This window comes from Pygocentrus nattereri, chromosome 16 (assembly GCF_015220715.1).
Source record: "Pygocentrus nattereri isolate fPygNat1 chromosome 16, fPygNat1.pri, whole genome shotgun sequence".
Classification (NCBI taxonomy): Eukaryota; Metazoa; Chordata; class Actinopteri; order Characiformes; family Serrasalmidae; genus Pygocentrus; species Pygocentrus nattereri.
In genome coordinates this window covers 41434996-41461729 of record NC_051226.1, presented here as the reverse complement: position 1 = coordinate 41461729, position 26734 = coordinate 41434996, and the positions used below count along the sequence as shown (strand labels likewise).

General features: G+C 43.3%; 1 protein-coding gene across 1 annotated transcript in view; it reads left to right on the top strand.

Moving 5' to 3' along the window:
* The window catches only part of crb2a (crumbs cell polarity complex component 2a), an 87711-nt gene that overhangs the window by 6990 nt on the left and 53987 nt on the right, over positions 1–26734 (top strand). The window contains exons 2-7 of the mRNA XM_037546125.1: positions 5386–6045; positions 7180–7375; positions 15098–15237; positions 17957–18127; positions 22879–22992; positions 23140–24102. Of these exons, the coding sequence (XP_037402022.1) occupies positions 5386–6045; positions 7180–7375; positions 15098–15237; positions 17957–18127; positions 22879–22992; positions 23140–24102 (2244 nt within the window). The remainder of the gene's footprint in view (positions 1–5385; positions 6046–7179; positions 7376–15097; positions 15238–17956; positions 18128–22878; positions 22993–23139; positions 24103–26734) is intronic.

Below are 26734 nucleotides of genomic sequence, written 5' to 3'. Positions count from 1 at the left end.
GGTGGAGGTGGTTTAATCCACTTTAATTCCCTGTAAAGAAGCAGACTGATCAGACAGACAAATCAGGGTTAAGGTTGGAATCAGATGAGACAGACAGACGGACAGAGTTAAGGTCAGATCAGGATGGAAATGAGAGCAGCATGTCCTCTACAGCAGAGCACAGAGAAAGACTGTGAATCACTGCGATGAAAATAGAGTTGCTTTTAATTTCAAATCTGTACATTATTTCTACATGAATAAAACATCCCGACATTGAACATTTGGCTGACGCTCTTATCTAGAAGGACTTACAGTTTGATTACTTTTTTACATAGGCAGGCCAAGGAGGTGTTAGGAGTCTTGCCCAAGGACTCTTATTGGTATAATGTTTAACCAGTATTGAACCCCAGTCTACAGTGTAGAAGGCAGAGGTGTTAACCACTACACTATCCAACCACCTTTAACTTTAACTTTTAATTTACTCACCTTTAAATTTAACTTTATTGGACTTCAGCTAATTTGACAGTAATTGTACTGGTGTGGTGTAAATTTCTAAATGATGTGCATTTTAATAAAGTTAACTGAAGGAAATTCGTTATTCTGTCGGTATGCTATGGCTACGGTGGCCTAAACCGTGTACTGCTTAAAAGTTAAACTCTGCAGAGGGGATGGCAGCAGAAAATATCCAGGAAACTAACAGAGTGTCAAAAAGTTTATGGACACCTTCTGACTTCCTTCTGACATCAATAGGGGCATCAATAGTGAGTTTATTCCTCCTTCACTGCAGTAACAGCCTCTACTCTTCTGGAAGGCTTTACTCTAGATGTTGAACATTACTGTGAGGATTTGATTGAGCATGAGTGGGGTCAGGTACTGATGTTGGATGGTCAGTTCCAGTTCTGGGTCACTAACTCATCCTAAAGGTACTGGGTGGAGCAGGTCCACTGCCTTAATACCCCTCTAGCCCATGCTGGCCACTGGACATTGTGAGTTTAGGATCATGTGCATCTAATCCAGAGCATCCATTCTATTGATCAGTGTGTTTCTATGGAGACTCTGCAAGCTGTATCAGTAAAGGGTGAGCTCAAAGCAGCATTTTGTATTTTTTGTTAGTAGCATTACTGAATATGGAGAATAAAAGAGTACAAAATGTAGTGAGTCACTCTATAAAGCCTGAAATATTCTTTTAACGTCAACGGTACCAGGACAGAACTTTTTGGACAACATTTTACATCTTTATGTATTAACATTACCTGCACAGACTCAGAAGACGCTCCTTCATCAATTTTAGACTGAGTTCTCTTCTTGTTCTCTTTCAACACTCAAAGTCTTCTATTTGTGAGGGTCCGAAGCACAACTGATGTTACAAAATGTTCTTCTGCACTGGCATGCAATTACACATTTCCACCAGAGAGGTCTCCAAATCTCCAAATGCGACATGGAGCTGCTTTAAAGTAGCTGAACTCACTCACAGAAGATCTGTGTTTGTGATTAATTAGATTAATTAAAATTGTTAAGGAGTGTATGTAGGTTGTATTGTGGTTTCTCTACTATTAGAGTACAGTACTTTCTGTTTCTATGTGCTTAGTGTATTCAGAAGGCATTAAGCATTAACATGTCACCTGTGGTCACTTCTCTGTCAAGAGGTCCCAGTTAGTCCCCTCTGTTTCCCTCCCCCTCTACTGATTAGGTATAAAATCCATGTTTGCTCCACCCTTGAGGTGACCTACAGACGTGAATAAATAACAGTAACAAAACATCTGAAATGAACTTAACAGAATTCTGGTGTCTGCAACTCACACACTGACCGGCAGGAAACGAGGGATTAGTAACGGTTAAATAGCTGTTATGAAATCAGCAATATATACTAAGACTTATTCTCAGTGAGAGTTCTGTTTGTTTTATGGACGGTCCTTTTTGCACAGCACGCTCAGTTAAATTAAAGAACTGAAACTGCGTTCTGACAAAGTTTAGACTAGAAAGGTTTTTTTTTTTAAATCATAAGCTGGATTTGAAGCGTAATTTCTGTCTTATTTAGTTTGTTGTTTTTCGTTTAAGCCCCTCTACCCTTGAAAGGACCTGCTACTAAGGTTACCCCCCCCCCTTGTGTCGCTCTGTCATTGTCTCACCTCCCTCGATCGCCCACCTACACCCACTCTAACACCCCTACATTCCTGTCCTGCACTCATTAATATCTTCCACATGAATGAAGATTTAGGTGAGAGAGGACTGATCAAAGCAGGGGGAGGAGCTAAAGGAGTGGGGGATGAGGGGCCATGTTTTGGGGGGGGGGGGGGGGGGGGGTTGAGCATTGGACTGTATGGAAGAATAGATAGATAGATAGATAGATAGATAGATAGATAGATAGATAGAGACAGGGTGGTCAGGGAATTTTGGGGGGTGTGTAGTCAAGCTCAGTCAGCTAGCAGGAATGTGGAAGGACTTAACCGTGCTCTCACATGATTGGTCAATTTATGCAGCACACAAATCACATTCTCTCTCACTCTCTCTCTCACTCTCTCTCTCTCTCTCCAAATCTGCTTTATTAACATGACAAATGTACATTTGTATTGTCAAAGCTCAACAAAAATTATCTGCATTTCAAAAGTTAAAAATAAATAAAATAATAATAATAAATTACAAACCAGGATTAATATATGATAATGTACTAATTAAGAGAAGAAAGTATTAATCATCAATTAATAATATAAAAGTATATGGAATAATAAAACCAAACATATTGAATGTGTGTGTATAGTTTATAACAGAAAAGAGAAAAAAAATGATCAAATATATTTGTGATTAAGAAAGGAGAAAGAAATTATATATATATATATATATATATATATATATATATATATATATATATATATATATATATATATATATATATATATATATATATATATATATACATACATACATATACACACACACACACACACACACATATATATACAAACACACACACACACATTCTCTCCGTGTCTCTCTCTCCGTGTCTGTCTCTCTCCGTGTCTCTCTCTCAATTGCAGTGAGTGTGAAAGGTCAAAAACTAGTCATTATCAGTCTGTCACTAACTCTGATTCACATTTTGGAGCATTTCTATATTCTGTTAGCCTCTCTGTGCTCATTTATTTGACTTAAAGCTCGGAGGGTGGTCTCTGAAAATCCCTTGGGGGGTAAGCACGGGCAGGGGTGGGGGAGGGGGTTTAGGGGTGGATGTGGTTAGGGGCTGAGGATCCTTTGCGAATGATCATTAAGAGTCATGCTGACACTAGTCAGGTCACTTTGTGTGCAGGTTTTGGGATTTTTTAATATCACTGGAAGTAAATCTGCCAAAAAAAACATGGAAAATGAGCATAAGGACATTTTGAGCCCTTCTTTATAAGAATGAGGTTTGTGCTAAGGTCCTGGTTTTCATGTAAAGCTGATTATCGTCTAGTTGTTGATTGATGTGCTTTCTGTCATCTAGTGGTATAAATTCAGACCCAGATCTCACCGTCCTTTTCTGATCTGCTGAGTGCTTTTCTAAAAATAATTAAATAATTTAAAAATAATCGTTCATTTCTAGGCACATATTCTTGTTTCTAGATTTTCTATGTAGTCAAAGCAAATTTGACTTTTTGGGTGTGTATTGTGTAAATACAGAGTACTGTAACTTTCTTCCTCTATTCATCAGTTTTTCCCAAATGGCACCTTCACAGCTTTTTTGTTGGATGTTTTCCAAACCAGACATTTAGCCTGATGGCTGTAGCTTCCATATGAGGATAGAGGAATGAAAGAAAATAATATACAATCGATAATCCCCATGAATCTTGTAATCTTGTTAGCTGAAAAGCAATCAGAACAGAAGCAATTAGGCCACAGATCTGAGAATCTGAAAAATGTGGGTGTTGAGAAGAAGAAGAAGAAGAAGAAGAAGAAGAAGAAGAAGAAGAAGAAGAAGAAGAAGAAGAAGAAGAAGAAGAAGAAGAAGAAGAAGAAGAAGAAGAAGAAGAAGAAGAAGAAGAAGAAGAAGAAGAAATGACAGAACAGCCAGTTGGCTTTGACTTACTGGCAGTATTTATAGTCTACAGACTGCAGGTCAGCCAAGAAGTGGAAATCCTGTTACACTTACAAATACGTTTTAATGCTGCTTAGCAGATCCGTTCGTCAGTAGGAAGTTACAGCAGCACCATAGATATAGTTCAGAATGAATTTCACCCAAACATCTAACCGTAAATGTGCTAGACGAAGGCTTTTGTTGAGATGATGAGTTAGATGACAATGTAAAAGAGGTCTGCTATGAACGTAAAGCATGCTGGACGCTGTAATGAGAAAACACTGCAGCGGCTGAATGAACCACATCACGCTGTGCTGTGTGGCGTAATTGGATTAGGGGGCATAGAAAGTGCAGCCCTGTGCACCAAAATGGGGAACTTAGCCTTTCAGCTAAACAACCAATTACAAAACTACTCTATCCTCAAACTCCGGTATCTGTAAAACTACTTTAAATGTGATGACTATTCCTATGGCTCTCAGAGCTGTGTGTGAAACATGTGCAGAGCCAGTCTGGACCTCTCTGGGCCCCAAGCAGAGGGATTATCTTTTCCCAACTGCAGTGTTTATTGCCTAATGGAGTTAATCAAATGTAATAAATTGGCATATTGTACTCTCACTTTTTTATTGTTCTGCTTCATCCTCTCATCAAAGCATTTAATAATAAGCAGCTGTGACACCTGAGGGCCGCGGGGCTTCACCGTAGTTTACCGGACCCTGTGTGACGTGTTGCAAGCGTATGGAGCCAGTCGGCTCTGAATGTGTGAAGCAGTGCTGGCTGTGTTGGGAATGGTGGTGGTTTTTTATGGCAGTGTTTCCGTGTACAGTGATGCACTCGCAGTTCTGACATAGGAAACAATATTTCATTATTTTTACTGTGCAGAATAGTAAAAGGAGCTTTTGCAGTTTGCTTACATTTCTGTTCACACTTACTGCAGCAATCATAACATCATGTCAAACGGCTTTACTGATACAAAATATGCATCACAATATTTTCAAAATCTATAAATACAATCATTCCCATTCAGTGTTTCACTCATTGCACTAAATCCAATTAGTTATTACTGATCATCTTATTGGGAGGGGTGGCCATGCAGGGAGCATCAGACTCACAATAAAATTTGCAAAACTTGCAAAAAACTAAGTGGTTCATGTTCAGTTTTTGAGGTGCAGCGATATGTGCTTTGTTGTTCTGGCTTGTGGGGTTGGGGGTTAGGTTAGGGTTAGAGTTGGGGTTGGTGGGTCTGTTTATCTACCACAGAATAGAGTTGTGTGGTGATTGGTGACCTGCTTTCCTGCTGTGTTCAATAAAAGCTTTGTGGTCACTCAGGTTGTTGACCCTAACCATTTCTCTCTCCTATGCAGGTATTTTCTGCTCAGAGTCCTCTGAGAAATGTGTGTCGTCTCCGTGTCAGAATGGAGCAACGTGTGTGGACACCATGGACGATTACGCATGTGTGTGTGCGCGGGACGGTGTGCGGTATATGGGGAAGGACTGTGAAGAGCTGTACGACGCCTGTGTATTTGTGGACTGTGAGGGCTGCACTAGCGAGCTGGGCACTGATCAGTTCCACTGTCCGGCAGAGGTGGATGAGTGCGCGAGTGGGCCGTGTGTAGGCGTCCGGTCTGAGTGCATAAAAGAACCAGATGGATTCTCCTGCCTGTGTCCGGATGGGTTCGGAGGAGAAGACTGTGATGAGCGCATCACTGACTGCATGGACGAGCCCTGCCTAAACAATGCCACCTGCAGGCGGCAGCTAGACGGCTTTAGGTGTGAGTGCATGCCAGGATTCCGCGGAGACCGCTGTGAGGAGGACATAGACGAGTGTGTGTCACAGCCCTGCCAGAATGGGGCGATATGCAAGGACGGAACCAACAAGTACCACTGCTTCTGCGTACCTGGTTACCAAGGTTACAACTGTGAGATCGACATTAATGAGTGCGCATCCCGACCATGTGAGAACAATGGAACCTGCATCAACGGGAAGGACCGCTACATCTGCGAATGCCTCCTGGGATACACAGGTACTGAGACGGGTCTGAGTGTTAAGTATTGGCTGTTGTTTCATGTCGTTAACCGTATAAAAGGTTTTTTGTTTTACACTTTATTTTTTCCCCACACACACACACACACACCATAGTTTATAAATGTTGAAACTTTTTAAACACCACAGTTATATTTAAGAGCTTTTAAACTCAAGTTATAGGAGTTATAGGCGTCTCATGACGTCAGGAAACACACAGGTGAGTTTTCTCTGCTGTTTTAGTGAAACTCGTCCTCCTGCCGTCTGAAACTCTGTCTCTGCTGTTCAGCCACCCTGTTTCTGATATAACGGGGGGAATAGGGAGCGGTCAGACTCCTCATAACCCGGCTCTGTTAGTATTCCGGTGAGTGAGAGCGCTGATTGAAGAGTGAGGGAAGGTCAGGAGTCATTGGAGTCAGGTGATCTCCTAGAGGATTCTGGGAGATAGAGTCCAAGTGTGTCTCTGAGCCAGAGGGTTGTGTGAGAGATAAAATAAAAGCACAGGTCAGTAAAAGCTGCAGTCGTAGATTACTGCCATCTTTAAAACAAACTAAAGTTCATCTAATAAGAAAGAACAGAAGTTTGAACATCAAACAAATTGCATCGTCCAAGGTTGTGATGTCTGTAGTTGCTTAGCTTAGCCTAAGATTGATAGCATTTTTCTGTCTGATGAGTCAGCAGGCAGTTTAAATTTTAAGGTTGAGTACATTCATTACACTAATACAGCACACCATTATAGTGCACTAATACATTACACTAATGCAGTTCACCATTATAGTGCACTAATACAGTACACCATTATAGTGCACACTTAAGTGTAAGAGTACAGTAATACGCTGATGCCATTGTTTTGAACAAACATTGGATTAAGGATAGTAACTACCTTTGCTTCCATTACTGTAAATGTGGTAGCCTTGTATCTTAAACAATGCAAATATCAGGTAAAAATAAATAAGTTAGGTATATAAGCACAATATCTTGACACCGACTCTCAGTCTGATCTACAACGCTGATAAATTGGTCTTTTTTTCCCGAAAAGCCTTTTTTGGACACATTTCTTTGGTGTTTATGAATCGTTCTCATGTCTTTCGATGTACTGAATAGTTTCTGTTGTCTCCTTTTTTGTTGTATGTAGGAACGAACTGTGAGGTGGAGGTGGATGAGTGTGAGTCAGACCCATGTGAGAATGGAGCTACCTGTAATGATCTGATGGGTTTGTACACCTGCGACTGTGTGAAAGGATTCAGTGGCCTCAACTGTGAGATCAACATCGATGAGTGTGAGAGTGCACCATGTCAGAATGGAGGCACCTGCCACGACCTGGTCGACAGGTAGAATTTTGTCTATCTATGGTTTTCTTCTATTCTCAACGGCAGTTGCCATGATGTCACAACAGTTCCTCTACAATGGGCTAAACTTCTGTGTAATGCTTTTCACTGAGAGTAATGATGATGATTCTATCGAACTGTCTCAAAAGCAGAGGACCATTATGTGCTGTCCAATGGTGTCACAACAGCTCTAGCAAGCTTAAAACGACGCTGGAAAATGAATGCTATGAACACAAAGGCAAGCACAGAATAGAATGTCAGTGTCCGAGGCAGATGAGGCTCCTTCCATTTTGTGACAAAACATAATAAATGCATAAGAGAGAGATTCGGATGAATAGTTGAATGAAGAATGCACACCTGATGGTATTTTAATTGGTCTATGAAATACTCTGCTATTGCAGTGCTAGACTAATAAACCATTACAGCGACTGCGGCAGCACAACCAGTTATGGTTCTCAGGGTAAATGCATCTGAGCCAGCTGTGCATTCTAGTTTCATTTAAAATCCCTGACCTACCTTCCACAAAACAGCAGCAACATGGCTACAAGATCTGCCTGGACCAGCGATGCAAGACCATCCTGCTGTCTCTACACTGTTGTTTTGAATCATAACCCACACGGAGTAGTTATGTTTCCCAACCAACTGGCCAGGTTGCACCTCAGCTTTGAGAAGTGTAGACTGGTCGCAATGGTAACACAGAACCCTTCAGATTTTGCTACTGTGTAATTATGAGCTTCTGTGCTTTAGTGATTTCTCAGCTCCTCGTCGTCCACGCCTTCAGAAGAACCAAGGTAGTTGATAATGTTAACATATGTGACACCTGGCCAGAGTTTCACATCGTCACCCCAGACTTGGGACAGGTTAAGTGGATGAGGAACGGACTGGGTGATGCCTTTCACAGTTCTAGTTAAACATTCTAGTCTATGACGTGACTGTTGTCCTGTCTCTCTCTAAATGAGTAGGGTGGTCCTGCCTCTCACCAAGTGAGTAGGGTGGTCTAATTCTAGCTAATGTAAAAAGCTATGTGCACTTCATCTTGATTGTTGACTAACCTTAAATAGGTTACTGTGCCATATCCGGCTTCACTTGCATCACAAAAGTGATGCAGCTGTGCATGCTTTACTGGCCCAAAATGTTTTGGTTTGAAGCAGCGAGTGATGTTGAAGTTTGTAAGAGTCCCAAGGCCATGCAACCAACGTTTCCAGGATTGTGTGTGAGCGTTAGGAATATCTAATACTAAGATTCAGCCTACACAGTTCTTGAAGGAGGTGTTTATCTGAAAAGGTTACAGGGGCAAGAAATACTAGCAGGTCGTACATTGAACTGACCATAGACAGAATTCCTCGCCTGGTGCATGGTTGTTCTTTGGGGAACACATGGAACTTGAAGATGTCCTCTTCAGCACATCAATGCACACCAAGGGCCCGATCCAGTGGTAGGTCTTCAAGGTCTATGTCCAAGCCTTTCACTCCCTTTGCCTTTTCAAGCTCAGGAATGTGAGCCAAGACTGCTCGACTGTTACCTGACCACTTGGTGAGATTGAAACCTCCCACTGCACACAGGGATTTCAATTCTTGATACAGGTGGATAGCATGGGCCTCTGTATCCACTGCCTTCAGCAAATCAACCACATAAAAATTATTCAAGACAGTGTTCACTGCTTCAGCTGAGAAGTTGTTTTTATGGTCAGCAGCTCTTCTCAAGGCATAGCTGGCACAACTAGCTGATGATGTTGCTCCAAAGATGTGCACCGTCATCCTGTGCTCCAAGAGGGGCTGAGAGATGTCTCCTTCATTCCACCACAAGAAACACAAAAAGTCAATGTTCTGGTGGTATCTTCACCTGATGATACATCTTTTCCACATCTGCCAGGATGACTACATTCTCAAGACGGAAACGCAGCAGGACTCCAATCAAGGAGTTCGTAAGATGTGGACCCTGCAAGAGCTCACTGTTGAGAATTAAAAACTACTTGCAAGTTTCTTTTTTTGGGGCGATATACCCCATGATGGGGTATGTACCAGCCCTTGCCATTCTGTAGCATTAATTGCTCTCTGGGCACAAGTTCAGCACGTCCACATTTTAGAATGGTGTCCATAAACAGCTTGTATTGCTTGAAAGGTCTTGTTCCTACCAAACTTTCTCTTTAAAGACACTGCCCTTTGCTCTGCCATCAGCCGATTGTTTGGCATTTTGGGATCCCTTTTAAATGGCAGTGACAACTGATAGTTTCCATCTTGTAGTTTTGCAGAGGTATCCATTATGTCCAAAAATCTCAGATCTTCTTGAGACATTTCCACCTTTTCGTATGCACTCTCAGGGAAGTCATAATTGAATTGTTGAACCAGAAGCTCACTCACTCTTTCTACAGAAATTCGGTGGCTGCAGATGTACGGTTTGCCATGCTTATTGAGAGTTATTGAGTGTGCTCGTCATGGAGGAGACCACTAACAACCCAGCCCAACAGGGTTTTAATTGCAAAAGGCCTATTGCCCTTGCTATTTACCACCCTCCATAGGTTTGGGCACATTTATTCCAATCAACAGATCAATATCAGCATCAATACTTGGCAAGACCACATCTTTCAAATGAGGCCATTTCTCCAAATCCCTTTGTTTTGGGATATGGTCTTTGCTGACTGGAATTTCTTTCTGTGTATAAACATCTGGCAGTCCAAAGAAATCTCCACCTTCTAAACTGTTTATTTCTAAGCCTCTGATGACAATGCTGTCAGTGGGTTTTTCTCCTGAGCCATAGTGCGCAAAAGGATCCTGTGGTGCCTTCCCTTCGCATTCAGTCTTCTTTGTCTCTCCGTACAAAATGTAGCAGAACTACCTGGATCAAGGAATCCAAAAGGGGGTCTTGCATGATTCTAGCCTGCTTCTCGATGTAGTTAACAAGATCAGAGAAGGTAGCTTTTGTTTGCCTATGCTCCAGGATGTCAAATGCGATTGACCGCCACCTTTCCCTTAACTTATGAGGAAGCTTTGAAAGAAGTAGTCTTAGATTAGAAGGTAGACTAAGTTCCTCCATGTCTTGCAGTGTTTGTGACAGGTTGCAGCATGCCTGAAGAAAGAGTGCATAACTGGACAACGCCTTTCCATCTTCTGGCTTAATGTTACTCCAACTCAAAGCTTTCTCCATGTACGCATTAGTGAGCTTTATCTTGTCACCAAAGTGATGCTCCAACAATCTTTTAGCCTCTGCATATCCCTCATCTGCATTCATGTATAAACAACTCCTTATCAGTTCCCTTGGTTGGCCGGCAGTGTATTGCTCCAAGTAATACAAGCGGTCCTGATTACTAATGGCCTTATCTTTGATTCCATGTATAAATGCCTGCATGAAAGGTCTAAAGTTCAAAGGCTCTGGGTCAAACACAGGTATATCCCTAGTGGGAAGCAATGATAACCTTTGTTGCTGAAGAAAGAGGTTTGCTATGCCATTTAGGCCACCACCTGTGTTTGAGTGTAATGACTGCAGAGCTGGGGCAGGAGTAGCTGGAGTAACTTCTGTAGTCCTGAGGACAGAGGTGTCTGTTGATGTGGTGCATGTAGAGACAGCTGCTACTATGGCGGGAGTGGAGGTGGCAGCTGCTTTTGGCTGATGAGGATGTTCCTCAGCCAGTGGTGGTCGAAATGACAGTTGGTTTTGCTTGTAGACTGTGAGTATCTGAAGAGGAGTCTTGGGAACCACATTTATATTTGCATATTCAATTGAAGGTTCTGGATCCAAAAAAAGTTTCCTTTAAGGTTATTCCTTGTGCTTCCAGGTAAGAATTCATGCCATCCATAGGTGGCTCTGACTGAGAGACAGATTTTGCTTTGCTTCCTTCCAACTGTTTCTCGTAACTCTCCAGAACTTTCACCTTCGCATTCCAGGGCATTCTGTTCTGTAGCACTTTGCAGTTGCATCTTTTGCAGTTCAAGAGCATGCTTCTTCTTAAGTCCAGCAGCACGTTCAAGAAGAGCTGCCTTCTCTGCTTCAGCCTTTGTGCGTGCTGATGACACCAAAGATGTACCAGACTTAAAAGAATAACCAGATCTCTTTGATTTCATTGACACGTTAGAAATGCTGTCTAATGGAATAATGATGGGTGCTGGCTGAGGTCAATTGCCTTTCCACACCTGCACATCATCCACAAATGACAAGAAGGAGTTCTTTCTTGGTTCATACCAGTTAGCATGGTCATGTTCCCTTTCATCACCATTCAACATATCTTGCACAAGCAAATGAGCTTTGTCGAATTCAGTCAATGCATCAATAAGACCTTGAAAGCCATTGTCCACATCAGCAAGATTGCCTTTTTCCATAAACTCCTTTAATTCATTTTGCTTCCATGTACAAAACACCCAGTTTCCCTTTATGGGTTGCAATGAGCTGACTTAATTTCTTTTCCATCATGATGGCTATATCAATATTCTCTGAATGAGACATATTCAAACAATTTCAGCAGTTTCAAACAACTTGAATGTGACACAGAAAGGCCTAGTTCAAATCTTTGTTCCGAAATCCAACAATCCAAAATGGTCCAGGCAGCACACACAGTCCAAACAAGTCCAAAGTCCATTCAAACAAACAAATCACATTTTCAAGTTTGAATATCCAAGTTTTAAGCACTTAAAGAAGAGTTTTTACTAATGTAATGGCCAAACTTATTCCAATATGTAGATACTGTAAAAATGATTACATGCTTATCTTAAAAACACTGTGTCCAGCTGTTGCTCATACCTGGTTTCATAGATGGTAGCAGAGGCAGGCAGGTAGGGAGAAAGCTCACAGTCAGGCAGGCAGGTAGGGAGGGAGGAAGGAGGAAAGTGGCAGGCAGGCAAGCCGGTGGTACACAGTGGAGTAAATCCAAATTGTTTGTAACCCACAAAAGATAGGGTTAATCCAAAGTATAAGTTCAAAGTTTAACACAAATTCCAATGGGTTTTCTAAATTCTAATGGCTGTAGTTTAAAATGTTAAGGTTAAAGTGGTAAAAACTATTCAATTACTGCATCTTCCATTGTCTAACTGAGACTGGCCACCATGTGGAAGACGCCATCTTTATCTGAACAGGTGGCCTAGGGCCATGTCAAAATAAAAGTCCCAGACTAAAGACCAGCAAGCAAAATGAGAGTCTGAATTTAAATTTTTAACTAAAATGGGCTCCAACAGTCTGAGTCCCGAAAATTTTCTGGAAGATCATTCCAGAGTTTGGGGCCTTTATAAGAAAAAGCTCTTCCCCCAGCTGCAGCCTTATGAATTCTAGGAACTATTAATAAGCGAGCACTCTGGGATCTGAGTGGTCATGATGGCTCATAATGGGAAATAAGGTCTTGCAGGTACTCAGGAGTGAGACCATGTAGGGCTTTATACGTCAATAAAAGGATTTTATAATCAATACGGAATTTCACAGGCAGCCAATGAAGTGATGATAGCACTGGACTGATATGATCAGATTTTCTAGTTTTAGTGAGGACCCTGGCTGCAGCGTTTTGGACTTATTGGAGTTTGCTTAGATTCCTGCTTGTATATACTGACAGTAGTGCGTTACAATAGTCATACAGTTCACTCATACAGTTCAATAATACAGTTCACTAATACAGTTCAATAATACAGCTCACACATAAAGTTCACTCATATAGTTCAATAATGCAGTTCACTCATACAGTTCACTCATATAGTTCAATAATACAGTTCACTCATGCAGTTCACTAATACAGTTCACTAATACAGCTCACTAATACAGTTCACTCATATAGTTCACTCATACAGTTCAATAATACAGTTCACTAATACAGTTCAATAATACAGCTCACACATAAAGTTCACTCATATAGTTCAATAATACAGTTCACTCATGCAGTTCACTAATACAGTTCACTAATACAGCTCACTAATACAGTTCACTCATATAGTTCACTCATACAGTTCAATAATACAGTTCACTCATACAGTTCAATAATACAGTTATATAATACAGTTCACTCATACAGTTCAATAATACAGTTATATAATAAAGTTCAATAATACAGTTATATAATAAAGTTCAATAACACAGTTATATAATACAGTTCACTCATACAGTTCAATAATACAGTTCAATAATACAGTTCACTCATACAGTTCAATAATACAGTTATATAATACAGTTCAATAATACAGTTATATAATACAGTTCACTCATACAGTTCACTCATATAGTTCAATAATACAGTTCACTCATACAGCTCACTAATACAGTTCACTAATACAGCTCACACATAAAGTTCACTCTTATAGTTCAATAATGCAGTTCACTCATAAAGTTCACTCATATAGTTCAATAATGCAGTTCACTCATAAAGTTCACTCATGCAGTTCACTAATACAGTTCACTAATACAGCTCACACATAAATTTCACTCATATAGTTCAATACTGCAGTTCAGTCATACAGTTCACCCATTTTGTGAACAACGTTTCTCAACGTGCAACTGCAAGGAATTTAGGGATTTCATCATCCACATCATTCTGTAACGGATATTCCCACATGGGCTCAGGAACACTTCAGAAAACCACTGTCAGTGAACTCAGTTTGTCGCTCCATCTACAAGTGCAGGTTAAAACTCTGCCATGCAAAGCGAAGCCACATATCAACACCACCAAGAAACGCCGCCGGCTTCTCTGGGCCGAGCTCATCTGAGATGGACTGACGCAGAGTGGAAAAGTTTCTGAGTATACAATCACTCATATGTCCGGCTGGATACTGAAGGACGACTGACTGCTGAGCCCTCCTGCTACCCACTTCAGACCAGCTGCCCACGCCCCAGCTGCCACCACCTGCCTTGGACGAGCTGCCCACCCTACCCTGATGTTCTCATAGACTCCTAGTTATTCCTAATACCAATATTACTGCTATTAATATTAGTAATATAATCACTTGTAGGTAGTTTGACCAGAGGAGTACGGGTCCCCCCTGGTGTGCCTGGTTCCACCCAAGGTTTCTTCCTCAGCTCTGAGGGAGTTTTTCCTTGCCACTGTTACCCCTGGCTTGCCCACCAGGGGGTTTCTGTACATTCTTACAGTCCTGTTGAAACTTTGTCTTTTCCGAAATCCTGTAAAGCTGCTTTGTGACAACATCCGTTGTAAAAAGCGCTACAAATAAATTTGATTTGATTTGATTTGATTTGATTTGAAAAGTGTCCTGTGGTCTGACGCGTCCACATTTTAAACCATGGACGTCGTGTCCTCCGGGCCAAAGAGGAAAAGGACTGTCTGGATTGTTTTCAGCGCAAAGATCAAAAGCCAGCATCTCTGATGGTGTGGGGGGGTGTTAGTGCCCATGGCAAGGGTAACTTGCACATCTGTGAAGGCCCCATTAATGCTGAAAGGTACTTACAGGTTTTGGAGCAACATCTGCTGCCATCCAAGCAGCGTCTTTTTCAGGGACGTCCTGCTTATTTCAGCAAGACGATGCCAAGCCACATTCTGCACGTGTTACAACAGCGTGGCTTCGTAGTAAAAGAGTGCGGGTACTAGACTGGCCTGCCTGCAGTCCAGACCGTCTCCCATTGAAAATGTGTGGCGCATTATGAAGCTCAAAATACGACAACACACAGTTCACTAATACAGTTCACTCACACAGGTCACTCATGCAGTTCACTCATAAAGTTCACTAATACAGTTCACTTATAAAGTTCACTCATACAGTTCACAAGTGTGGTGCATTAATAGGAATATTGATGTGTTTTGTGCAGTTTTGAATGCGAATGTGGCGACTCTGGATTCATGGGTGATGTTTGTGAGGAGGACATTCCTGAGTGTGCATCAGACCCCTGTCATCACGGAGCCACCTGTGTCGAAGGGATGAATGGATACACCTGTACCTGCTGGCCAGGTTAACAAACACACACACAGACATACACACACACACACACTCTCACACATGCACACATGCACACACACATGCTTGCACACACGCGCACACACTCACACACACATGCACACAGACACACACACGCACACACTCACACAAATGTGCATGCACACACATGCGCACACACACACTCACACACACACACGTGCACTTATGCACACACACACGCTCACACAAACACACACTCACACACACGCGCACATATGCCCACACTCGCACACACACATGTGCACACACGCAAACACACACGTGTGCATAGACACACAAATATACACACACATACACGTGCACACACACACTCACACACATGCTCATGCACACACACACACATGCTCACACACATGCACACACACATGCATGCACACACACACACACACACACACACACACACATACACACACACTCACACACACAGGTGTTTATAAAGCTATAACTGTGATAATAATGATGCATGTATAAAGGTATAAGTCATACATGTACAAACCCAATTCCAGTGAAGTTGGGACATTGTGTAAAACATAAATAAAAACAGAATACGATGATTTGCAAATCCTTTACAACGTATATTCAATTAAATACACTTCAAAGACGAGATATTTAATGTTCAAACGGATAAACTTTATTGTTTTTTGCAAATATTCACTCATTTTAAATCCAATGCCTGCAACACATTCCAAAGAAGTTGGGACAGGGGCAAACAAAAGACAGGGAAAGTTGAGGAATGCTCAAAAACACCTGTTTGGAACATTCCACAGGTGAACAGGTTAATTAGAAACAGGTGAGTGTCATGATTGGGTATAAAGGGAGCATCCCTGAAAGGCTCAGTCGTTCACAAGCAAGGACGGGCGAGGTTCACCACTTAGTGAACAACTGCGTGAGCAAATAGTCCAACAGTTTAAGAACAACGTTTCTCAACGTGCAACTGCAGGAATTTAGGGATTTCATCATCTACAGTCCATAATATCATCAGAAGATTCAGAGAATCTGGAGAAATCTCTGCAGGTAAGCGGCAAGGCAGAAAATCAACATTGAATGCCCGTGACCTTCGACCCCTCAGGCGGCGCTGCATTAAAAACCCACATCATTCTGTAATGGATATTCCCACATGGGCTCAGGAACACTTCAGAAAACCATGGACGTCGTGTCCTCCGGGCCAAAGAGGAAGAGGACTGTCTGGATTGTTTTCAGCGCAAAGATCAAAAGCCAGCATCTCTGATGGTGTGGGGGGGTGTTAGTGCCCATGGCAGGGGTAACCTGCACATCTGTGAAGGCCCCTTTAATGCTGAAAGGTCCATACAGGTTTTGGAGCAACATCTGCTGCCATCCAAGGGACGCCCTGCTTATTTCAGCAAGACGATGCCGAGCCACATTCTGCACGTGTTACAACAGCGTGGCTTCGTAGTAAAAGAGTGCGGGTACTAGACTGGCCTGCCTGCAGTCCAGACCGCCTCCCATTGAAAATGTGTGGCGCATTATGAAGCTCAAAATACGACAGCGGAGACCCCGGACTGCTGAGCAGCTGAAGCTGGACATCAAGCAGGAATGGGAAAGAATTCCACCTACAAAGCTTCAACAATCAGTGTCCTCAGTTCCCAAACGCTTATTGAGTGTTAAAGGAAAGGTGATGTAACACAGTGGGAAACACACCCCTGTCCCAAATCATCGTATTCTGTTTTTATTTATGTTTAACAAAACGTCCCAACTTCATTGGAATTGGGGTTGTACATAAAGCTGTGTGCATTTATTACTGTACTTGTTAAAATATATTAAGACAATCAAACAATTAACATAATCACATTATACTGTGTAGTTAATTGTGATTAATCTCATTTGTTTTATTTACTGAAATTTCATTCGCAAATATACTTTCCATTCATAAAGCAGTTTATTGTGTTGAGCTTCATAAGTTTACAAAATAAGTTTGTGATAAACTTTAAAAAGCCTGCTGGCTCCCGAATGGTGTAGAAGAGGAGTGTCCACTCTGATTCGCAGAGGGCCAGTGTGGCTGCAGGTTTTCATTCCAACAAAGCAGGAATACCTGATTAATTGTCTGACCAAATGATTAAACATGTATAAACAGATGAGCTCCAGCCAGATTGAGATGAAAACCTGCAGCCATAGCAAACCCCTTTAAATAAGACTGGATCCTCCCTGAGGTAGAAAGATTTTTAAATAAGAGTGACGGTATATTTTTCTGTGTGTGTGTGTGTGTGTGTGTGTGTTTGTGTCTGTCTGTGTCTGTCTGTGTGTGTGTGTGTGTTTGTATGTGTCTGTCTGTGTGTGTGTGTGTGTGTGTGTGTTTGCATGTGTCTGTCTGTCTGTGTGTGTGTGTGTGTGTGTTTGTATGTGTCTGTCTGTGTGTGTCTGTCTGTGTGTGTGTGTGTGTGTATGCCTGTGTATGTGTCTGTCTGTCTGTGTATGTGTCTGTCTGTCTGTCTGTGTGTGTCTGTGTGTGTGTGTATGTGTCTGTCTGTCTGTCTGTCTGCATGTCTGTGTGTGTGTCTGTGTGTGTCTGTGTGTGTGTGTGTGTGTGTGTGTATGCCTGTGTATGTGTCTGTCTGTCTGTCTGTGTATGTGTCTGTCTGTCTATCTGTGTGTGTCTGTGTGTGTGTATGTGTCTGTCCGTCTGTCTGTCTGTCTGTGTGTGTGTCTGTGTGTGTGTGTGTGTGTGTGTGCGCAGGGTTCGAGGGGCTGAACTGTGAAGTAGATGTTGATGATTGTGCTGATTCTCCCTGTAAGAATGGAGGCGAGTGCTTTGAGAAGTCTGACCCCACAAACTGGGATACTGAGTGGACCTTCAGTTATGCTACAGCTGCAGGATACGTGTGTCAGTGTCAGCCAGGATACACAGGTAACATTCACATTCACACAATACAATAAATTACAGTACAGAACAATAAAGTGTGCATGCGCGCACGTGCATGCTGCCTGTTACAGTAGCTCCCGTTCATGTTCTCTCATTTTTGATCGTAACTTTTCTTTACCTTTTTAATAGTTTATTTATTTTAACGAGGCAATTTAGGGAAGCTGTGCCCTCTCGAAACATGCGAGTAGAGAGAGTTTTGGTCTGTTTTTTCGCCGTGAAAGTGCTACTTTCACTCACTCCCTGTGTCCGCCGCGGCGATGCAGCATGGCCGGTTTGTTTACACCTGGGATCAGCTGATCGCGCTGCAGCCGGTCGGCATGGCGACCAGGACAATGAACATCCCCGAAGAGCTTTGGAGACGGACGCACAGGGGTTGCAGAGGGGGAATTAACCAGCACACGGGGAAAGCGAGGGAGAGACGGCGGAGGCTTATGGAGAAGAAGGGATATAAGCCACGTCTCCCCTCCGTCATCATGGGCAACGTGAGGTCGCTGAATAAGATGGACGAGCTGACAGCACTAGCCAGGAGTCAGAGGGAGTACCGGGAGTGTAGTCTCATGTGCTTTTCGGAGACATGGCTACACCAGGACATCCTGGATGACCATGTTTCCATCGATGGCTTCCAGACTGTTCAGGCCGACCGGGGCTGCACCGAGAGCGGTAAGCGCAAAGGAGGTGGGCTCGCTGTGCTAGTCAATAACCACCGGTGTAACCCTGATCACGTTACCATCAAGGAACGTACCTGTTGCCCGGACATTGAGCTGTTGGCTGTCGGACTCAGGCCATATTATTTACCACACGAGTATTTGCATGCCATCATCGTGACTGTCTACATTCCCCCCTCTGCCAACCCGACGTCGGCAAGTGACGTCATTTACTCAACTACAGCGCGTCTCCAAACGCAACACCCGTGTCCTTTATCACCATATCAGGTGACTAACCATGTCGCTATGGCCAAGGCACTACCACACTTCACTTAGTATGTGGACTGTCCCACCAGAGAGGAAAGAACACTGGACCTGCTGTATGCTAATGTTAAGGACGCATACTGCTGCTCCCCCCTTCCCCCTCTGGGTAGGTCAGACCACAACTTGGTTCACCTCAGCTCCTGTTATGTGCCGCTGGTGAAGAGTCAGCCTGTGACCACGCAGACAGTGAGTAGATGGTCAGTGGAGACTTACGAGGCACTGCAGGATTGCTTTGAGGCTACTGATTGGTCTGCACTCTGTGAGCCACACGGAGAGGACATCGACGGGCTCACAGAGTGCATCACGGACTACATTAACTTCTGTGTGGACTCCACTGTCCCAACCAGGACTGTTAAATGTTACCCAAACAACAAGCTGTAGGTAACAAAGGTCATTAAGGCTCTCCTCAACAAGAAGACGAGGGCCTTCAGAGCTGGAGATAGGGAGGTCGTGAGAACGATCCAGAGGGAACTGAGGACAGCTATCAAGGAGGCGAAGGACAAATATAGGAGGAAGCTGGAGTGGAAACTCCAGCAGAACAACATGAGGGAGGTCTTGAATGGAATGAGGACCATCACCAGCTCAGTGAGGATGGGGCCAACAAGCTAAATCTGTTCTTTAACAGATTTGACACGGCAGGCTCTGTCCCCCCCAGCCTGACTCCTCTGCTGCCAGTCCTCAGCAGACCAAACCACTCATCCCCCCTCCCCCTCCCCCTCCTGATAGCCTGCCCCCCTCTTGTGATAGCCCATCTCACACCTCCATCTCTCCCTCACCCACCTCCTCTACAGTATGTCTCACTGCTGACCAGGTGAGAAGACAACTGAAGAGACTCCACACAAACAAGGCTGCAGGCCCTGATGGGGTTCCACCCAGGGTGCTTAAAGCCTGTGCCACCCAACTTTGTGGAGAACTTCAACATGTCTTCAACTTGAGCCTGAGTCTCCAGAGGGTACCCATGATGTGGAAGACATCCTGCATTGTTCCTGTCCCAAAGACGCCACGACCCAGTGACGCCAAGGACTACAGGCCAGTGGCACTGACGTCTCATGTCATGAAGACCATGGAGAGGCTCGTCTTGGATCAGCTCCGACCCATAGTCCAGCCTTTTCTAGATCCCCTCCAGTTTGCCTATCAGCCCCGCCTGGGAGTTGAAGACGCCATCATCTACCTGCTCAACCGAGTTTATACTCACCTGAATAAGCCAGCCAGCTCTGTGAGGGTCATGTTTTTTTACTTCTCCAGTGCATTTAACACCGTCTGGCCCGCTGTTCTGGGTGATAAGCTCACAGTGATGCAGGTAGATGCCCCCCTTGTGCCCTGGATTGTTAACTAACTGACTGGCAGGCCACGTACGCCTGCAGCACTGTGTCGGACAGAGTGGTCAGCAACACTGGAGTCCCACAAGGTACTGTCCTCTCTCCCTTCCTCTTCACCCTCTACACCACGGACTTCAGCTACTGCACAGAGACTTGCCACCTTCAGAAGTTTTCTGATGACTCTGCAATAGTTGGATGTATCAGCCTGGGTGAAGAGGATGAGTTCAGGGCGATGGTGAAGGACTTTGTCACATGGTGCGAGCGGAACCACCTGCAGCTCAATGTGACAAAGACATAGGAACTGGTGGTGGCTGTCAGGGACCTGAGGAGGGACAAGGCACCGGTGACCCCTGTGTCCATCAGGGGGGTCAGTGTGGACACTGTGGAGGATTACAAATATCTGGGTGTGTATATTGACAATAAACTGGACTGGGCTAAGAACACTGAGGCCCTCTATGGGAAGGGCCAAGGTCGTCTCTATTTTCTGAGGTGCCTGAGGTCCTTCAACATTTGCTGGACTATGCTCAGGATCTTCTATGAGTCTGTGGTGGCGAGTGCTGTCCTCTATGCTGTTGCATGCTGGGGAAGCAGGCTGAGGGTGGCAGATGCCAACAGACTCAACAAATTGATCCGCAAGGCCAGCGATGTTGCGGGTGTGGAGCCGGACTCCCTGACAGCCGTGTCGGATAGGAGGACGCTGTCTAAGCTGCAGGCCGTTACGGATAATGGCTCCCACCCACTCTACAACACGGTGATGAGACACAAGAACTCATTCAGCTCAAGACTCACTCTACCGAAATGACCACAGAGCGCCACAGGAGGTCATTCTTACCTGTGGCCATCAAACTCTATAACTCCTCCCTCAGTGTGTGATTCACAAAACTCAATACCAAACTGTTCATATGTGCAATAATAACAATTGTGTGTGCAAAAACTCAGAGACACTAACTTAATTTAAATAATTTAAATAATTGTAACTGCTTTATACCTGATGTTTCATATTACTATCACAATCACCGCCACCTTACTATATTCTTAAGTACTTAAATCTGGTGTACATACTGTAAATTCTCTGTATTGTCTTAAATTATTAGTAAAGTGTTTATTTTTACATAAATAGCTGCAACTGTAACAACTGCAATTTCCCCCGGGATCAATAAAAGAATCTGAATCTGAATGATACAGCAAAGTACAGTACACAACAATACGATACAGCAAAGTACAGAACAATATGATACAGCAAATTATATTACAGAACAATACGATACAGCAAAGTACAGTAGAGAACAATATGATACAGTGCAATCTTGTTGAACCAAATCATGAGTTTATATACAGTATCAGTACCAGTATCCCTAACCTTAGACACATATGAGAGCAATGTTTTTCATAAACCTAAAGGCTTTTTGATATAAATGCTAATGCTTACATTATTGAAATGTGTTCATAAGACAAATATAAACAGTAAAGTTGATGTGTATTTGTGAAAGTACTGCCCAAGTACTTACCTTTTATTTCATAGTTTTGGTTTATTATTATTATTCTTAAATGAGGAAACTAACCTCAACTTCATTAAATTCTCAATGATGTTTGTAAATCTAACAAACAGAAGTCATGCAAATTCACTTGACCCTGAATTTAAAAAATCTTTTATCTTATCAAATTCATTGTTTTCTGAAAAATATACTCTCATTCTGAAATTCATGTCTGCAATAAGTTTTTAAAAAGGAGCAATTTCACACTAAAATATTGTGAAATGTTCACATCTTAAACAAATGAGGCAGTGTCTCAGAACACGACATCTTCCTCTCAGCCTTCTTTAATAAGAACGTGTGAAGGACGTTTTCCTGAGTCTGACATCATTTTAAAGGAGTTAAAAGCACAATCACTGCTCACTGCTGCTCATCTCGCTCAGAATGGACTCACATGATTGTCATGGTAATGGCTACACTAAGTGGTCCCATCCTCATCATTTTGGATCTGATTACTTGTAGTGAGCATTTTTTTTTATCAGATTGTTGAGTAGAGTGACAATATACACCTCAGTTTAATCTGTAATTGGAATGTATTCAGTCGGATTACAGAAAATCTTTGCATGTATACACTCTGAGCTAAAGTTTAAATAAGCTTTTATTAAAGACTACGTTTTGGATGATGCAAAATAACCCAAAGATTTTCTGCAAGAACCTTGAAGAATCTTGACCCTGTACTGAAGAATATTCAGTTCTACCCTGTGGCTTCTATTATAAATGTATTTTAAGTCACCAGTTTTTCTGTTGTTTTTTAAATTCAGTGAAACCTCTGCTTGTCTGTGGTGATCGACTTTATGTTATACATACTCTACAAATAGAGATTATGTTGAACAACTGTCATTTCCATTAGGATGAATATGAATGTTCAGGCTAAGATGAATATGATAATATGTTTGTTTACGTGTTTTTGTTGACAGGAGAGAACTGCTCCATAAACATTAATGAATGTGTGTCAGAGCCGTGTCAGAATGGTGGGACATGTGAGGATTTGGTGAACGGATATGTGTGTTTGTGTGCAGATGGATTCACAGGTAAGAATTACATGCGTCATAAAGACACTGATCAGTCTCTGGAGTAGAAATTAGACCCGATTTAATGATGTGAACGTAGTGCACTGAGAAACAGGTTATATCTCATCTTAAATCTCAAATGGTGCCTCTGTTCTGCCTCTTTCCCAGATGTGGAGTGTGAGGTGGACATAGATGAGTGTGAAAGCACTCCGTGTCTGAACGGAGGAGTTTGCGAGGATTTAGTGGCCGACTACCTGTGTCACTGTCGAGAGTCTACAGAGGGCCTCCCAGTGTGGGGGGGGCGCAAGTGTGCAGTGGAGCTGCTGGGATGCCTTGACCACCAGTGTCAGAATGGAGCCACCTGCATGCCTAGGCTGGATGGGGAGGAGCACAGGCACACCTGCTTGTGCGCACCTGGTTTCTATGATGACTATTGCTCCACCCCCACCACATTCTCCTTCTCCCAGCCAGGCTATTTCCTGTTGGAGGTTCCAGTGGACGAGCGGAAGAAGCGCTCGGCGGAAAAGGAGAGCCCCCTGCAGGTGTGTCTGCGCTTTCGCACCACACTGCCCAACAGGCTGCTTTTCTTCCGAGGCAGCACTGACCACTTCTTCATCCTTGAACTGGTGGAAGGTGCCCTGCGAGCGTGGGCAGAGTCCAGAGAAGATGGAGTCTCATTACAGATCACTTCCTCTGGGTTGGTGAATGATGGTAGTTGGCATGAAGTGTGCGTGAGCATTGCTGTGGTTGAACGAGCAGAAATTGTGCTGGAGATTAAAGGACCTGGGTGTGGTAAAGAAGGCTGCAGGGCAGAGTATAACACAGATCATGCCCCTTTTCTACAACATCACCAACTCACACAAGTGTATGTGGGTGGAGTTCCGGAGGAGCACCTGAGCCTTACCAAGAGCAGGCAAGGCTTTGTGGGCTGCATGGAGGACCTCCTGGTGGATGGACGCACCATCCTGCCACAGGGCGCAGATGGGCCAGAGCTTGAGCTGGGCTGCAGTAAGAGGGAGTGGTGTCAGGAAGAGCCTCACCCCTGCAGTTACCATGGAGACTGCATTGACCTCTGGACTACCTACAAGTGCTCCTGCCACAGACCATATTATGGACAAGACTGCAGCCAAGGTAACTAAAGACCTGTTTACACTTTGCATTTACATCAGGGGCATATTTCTCAAAGCATGATTTCTCAGTTAGCCAGATAACTTAAGCCCAATGACAAAAAATTGTCCATTACTAATGTCCTTGAGCTTGTTTCCTAATGGACAGGCTTAACTTTAGGCTGTATTTTTCTTTCTAAACTGAGAAATCCTGCTTGTTTAATACCCCCAGGTTGTGGTTGGTCTAGTGTAGTGAGTAAGACCTCTACTTTCTATGCATTAGACTGGGGTTCAATCCCCCAAATGGCTAAGCTCCCTACACTATACCAATAAGAGTCCTTGGGCAAGACTCCTTACACTGCCTTCACCAGCCGGTGTAAAATGATCACATCTGCATAAATTATCACATCTGGATAAGAGTGTCTGCTAAATGTAACTTTAATCAGACCATTAACCTGTAAAGATACACCACCATTACAATGAATGCTGAAAGAACTAAATAAAAACAAACTACTGCTGAAAATGTTCTAAATCAAATCAAATCAAATCAAATTTATTTGTATAGCGCTTTTTACAACGGATGTTGTCACAAAGCAGCTTTACAGGATTTCAGAAAAGACAAAGTTTCCACAGGACTGAAAGAATGTACAGAATGTACAGAAACCCCCCAGTGGGCAAGCCAGGGGCAACAGTGGCAAGGAAAAACTCCCTCAGAACTGAGGAAGAAACCTTGGGAGGAACCAGGCTCACCAGGGGGGACCCATCCTCCTCTGGTCAAACTACCTACAAGTAATTATACTACTAATATTAATAGCAGTAATATTGATATTAGGAATATCTAGGAGTCTATGAGAACATCAGGGTAGGGTGGGCAGCTCATCCAAGGAGGTTGGTGGTAGCTGAGGCGTGGGCAGCTGGTCTGAAGTGGGTAGCAGGGGGCTCGGCAGTCAGTCGTCCTTTAGTGTCCAGCCGGACATGTGGGCAGTTGTATACTCGGAAAAAAAAAACAGGTAGATGGGATTAAATTCAGCTTTCAGGAATCAGAAGTCAGGAGACCTTCAGCGTAGACTTGATTTTATTGACACACAGGAAATGTGGGCACAGCTTAGTGGATCGCAGTCAGTCTATCACAGCCAGTCTGACTAGGGATATTTTAGTAGAACCTTATAAACACTGGAAGTTGTGGGAGGAGGATAAAGGTGCGGAAAAGGAGTTTTAGGGGGGGTAAGCGAGGGGGATGAGGGTGATAAGAAGAGGGGGGTTAAGCAAGGGAATGCGAGGGGGATGAGGGTGATAGGAAGAGGGGGTTAAACAGGGGGATGATGATTACCCTATCAAAAGGACAGAGGTGCCGACTCCCTGCAAGGATGGCGAACATCAACACTCCTTGATGGTTGCCACCCTGGAGGGTTATATTGCTGACCATATGGTCAGCAATCAAAGGGCCAAACCAACAATGCAGGGAGTTGACCACCTTAGATCAGCAGATAGAAGCTTAATTTCTCTCAATTCCCCCTTTGATTCTCCTTAATGGAGAATCACAAAATTATGTTATGACTACAAGTACGAAATATATGTACAATAAGAAGTCGAAAACAAAAACAAACAAGAAAGATGGCTATAACTGTACAAAATAGAACAAGGCCTATCTCTGCAATGCTATGCCAGAAAGGTCCAAGAAGTCCATGTAGCCAAGTATCAGAATTGTTCATGGTTGATACCTGGTCATGCAAATGGCGTAAGTCAGTGAGGATGTTTGAGATATCTTCCCTAGGATTCATAACATCAGTGCAGCATTCAGGACCTACTACTGAGCAAGTTCCACCTCTGCTGGATAGTAGATAGTCCAAAGCAATGCGGTTCTGCAGAATCATCATTCTGTGGGAAGCTAGAGCTAGGCTTATGTTGCTCAAAGCAAAAACAGTGTCATTTATCAGTCGGTCCATTTGTCTTGCGAGGGTACAGACCTGATCCAGGGATTGCATGACACCATAGGATGGAATTAAAGCTCCTAGCGTACGAGACCACAGAGTTTGTTGACATGTTAAACCAGAAACTCAGGTGTAACTCTGGTCAATGATGCCAGCTGTGAGTTTTAGCTTTTCTTCTTTACTTCTCATGGATGGATACAGGTATGCAAGGGTGCATCTACCATCAAATCTGGAGGGCAATTCAGACCATGCAGTGGTTCCACAGAGCCAGTATGTTCCGACAGGTGCAGGTAGCCGACAGAACTGAGTCAAAGCCAGCAGATTATGCCAGTGAGCACCTCCTTGTATGCAGTGTTCATCATCAGCAGGCTCTTTGAGAGTGGCTTGAGCAGAAAGTTTCAGTGAGAATCTTGATGAATGTTTGTAGACGCTGCCCTCGCTATCTAAGACATAGATTGTTTGAGAATTTCACCTAGAGAGGATGACTCACTTCTGTGTTCAATGCACCAAGGAAAGGAACTAGAGGTAATAAGTTCTGAGATGTTGCTTGTTGGAAGTGAAGTAGTCTTACATGTCTTTTCCCCAGGAATACAACAGCTAGTGACCACTGGGACAGTGACATTATGACAGGAGGCAATGTTGATTGGCTTGCTGGTGGGAACTTGTAAGACAGAGCATGTGTCACAATTGGAGATTGGATGTGCAGTCCAGGAGATTCCACCAGTT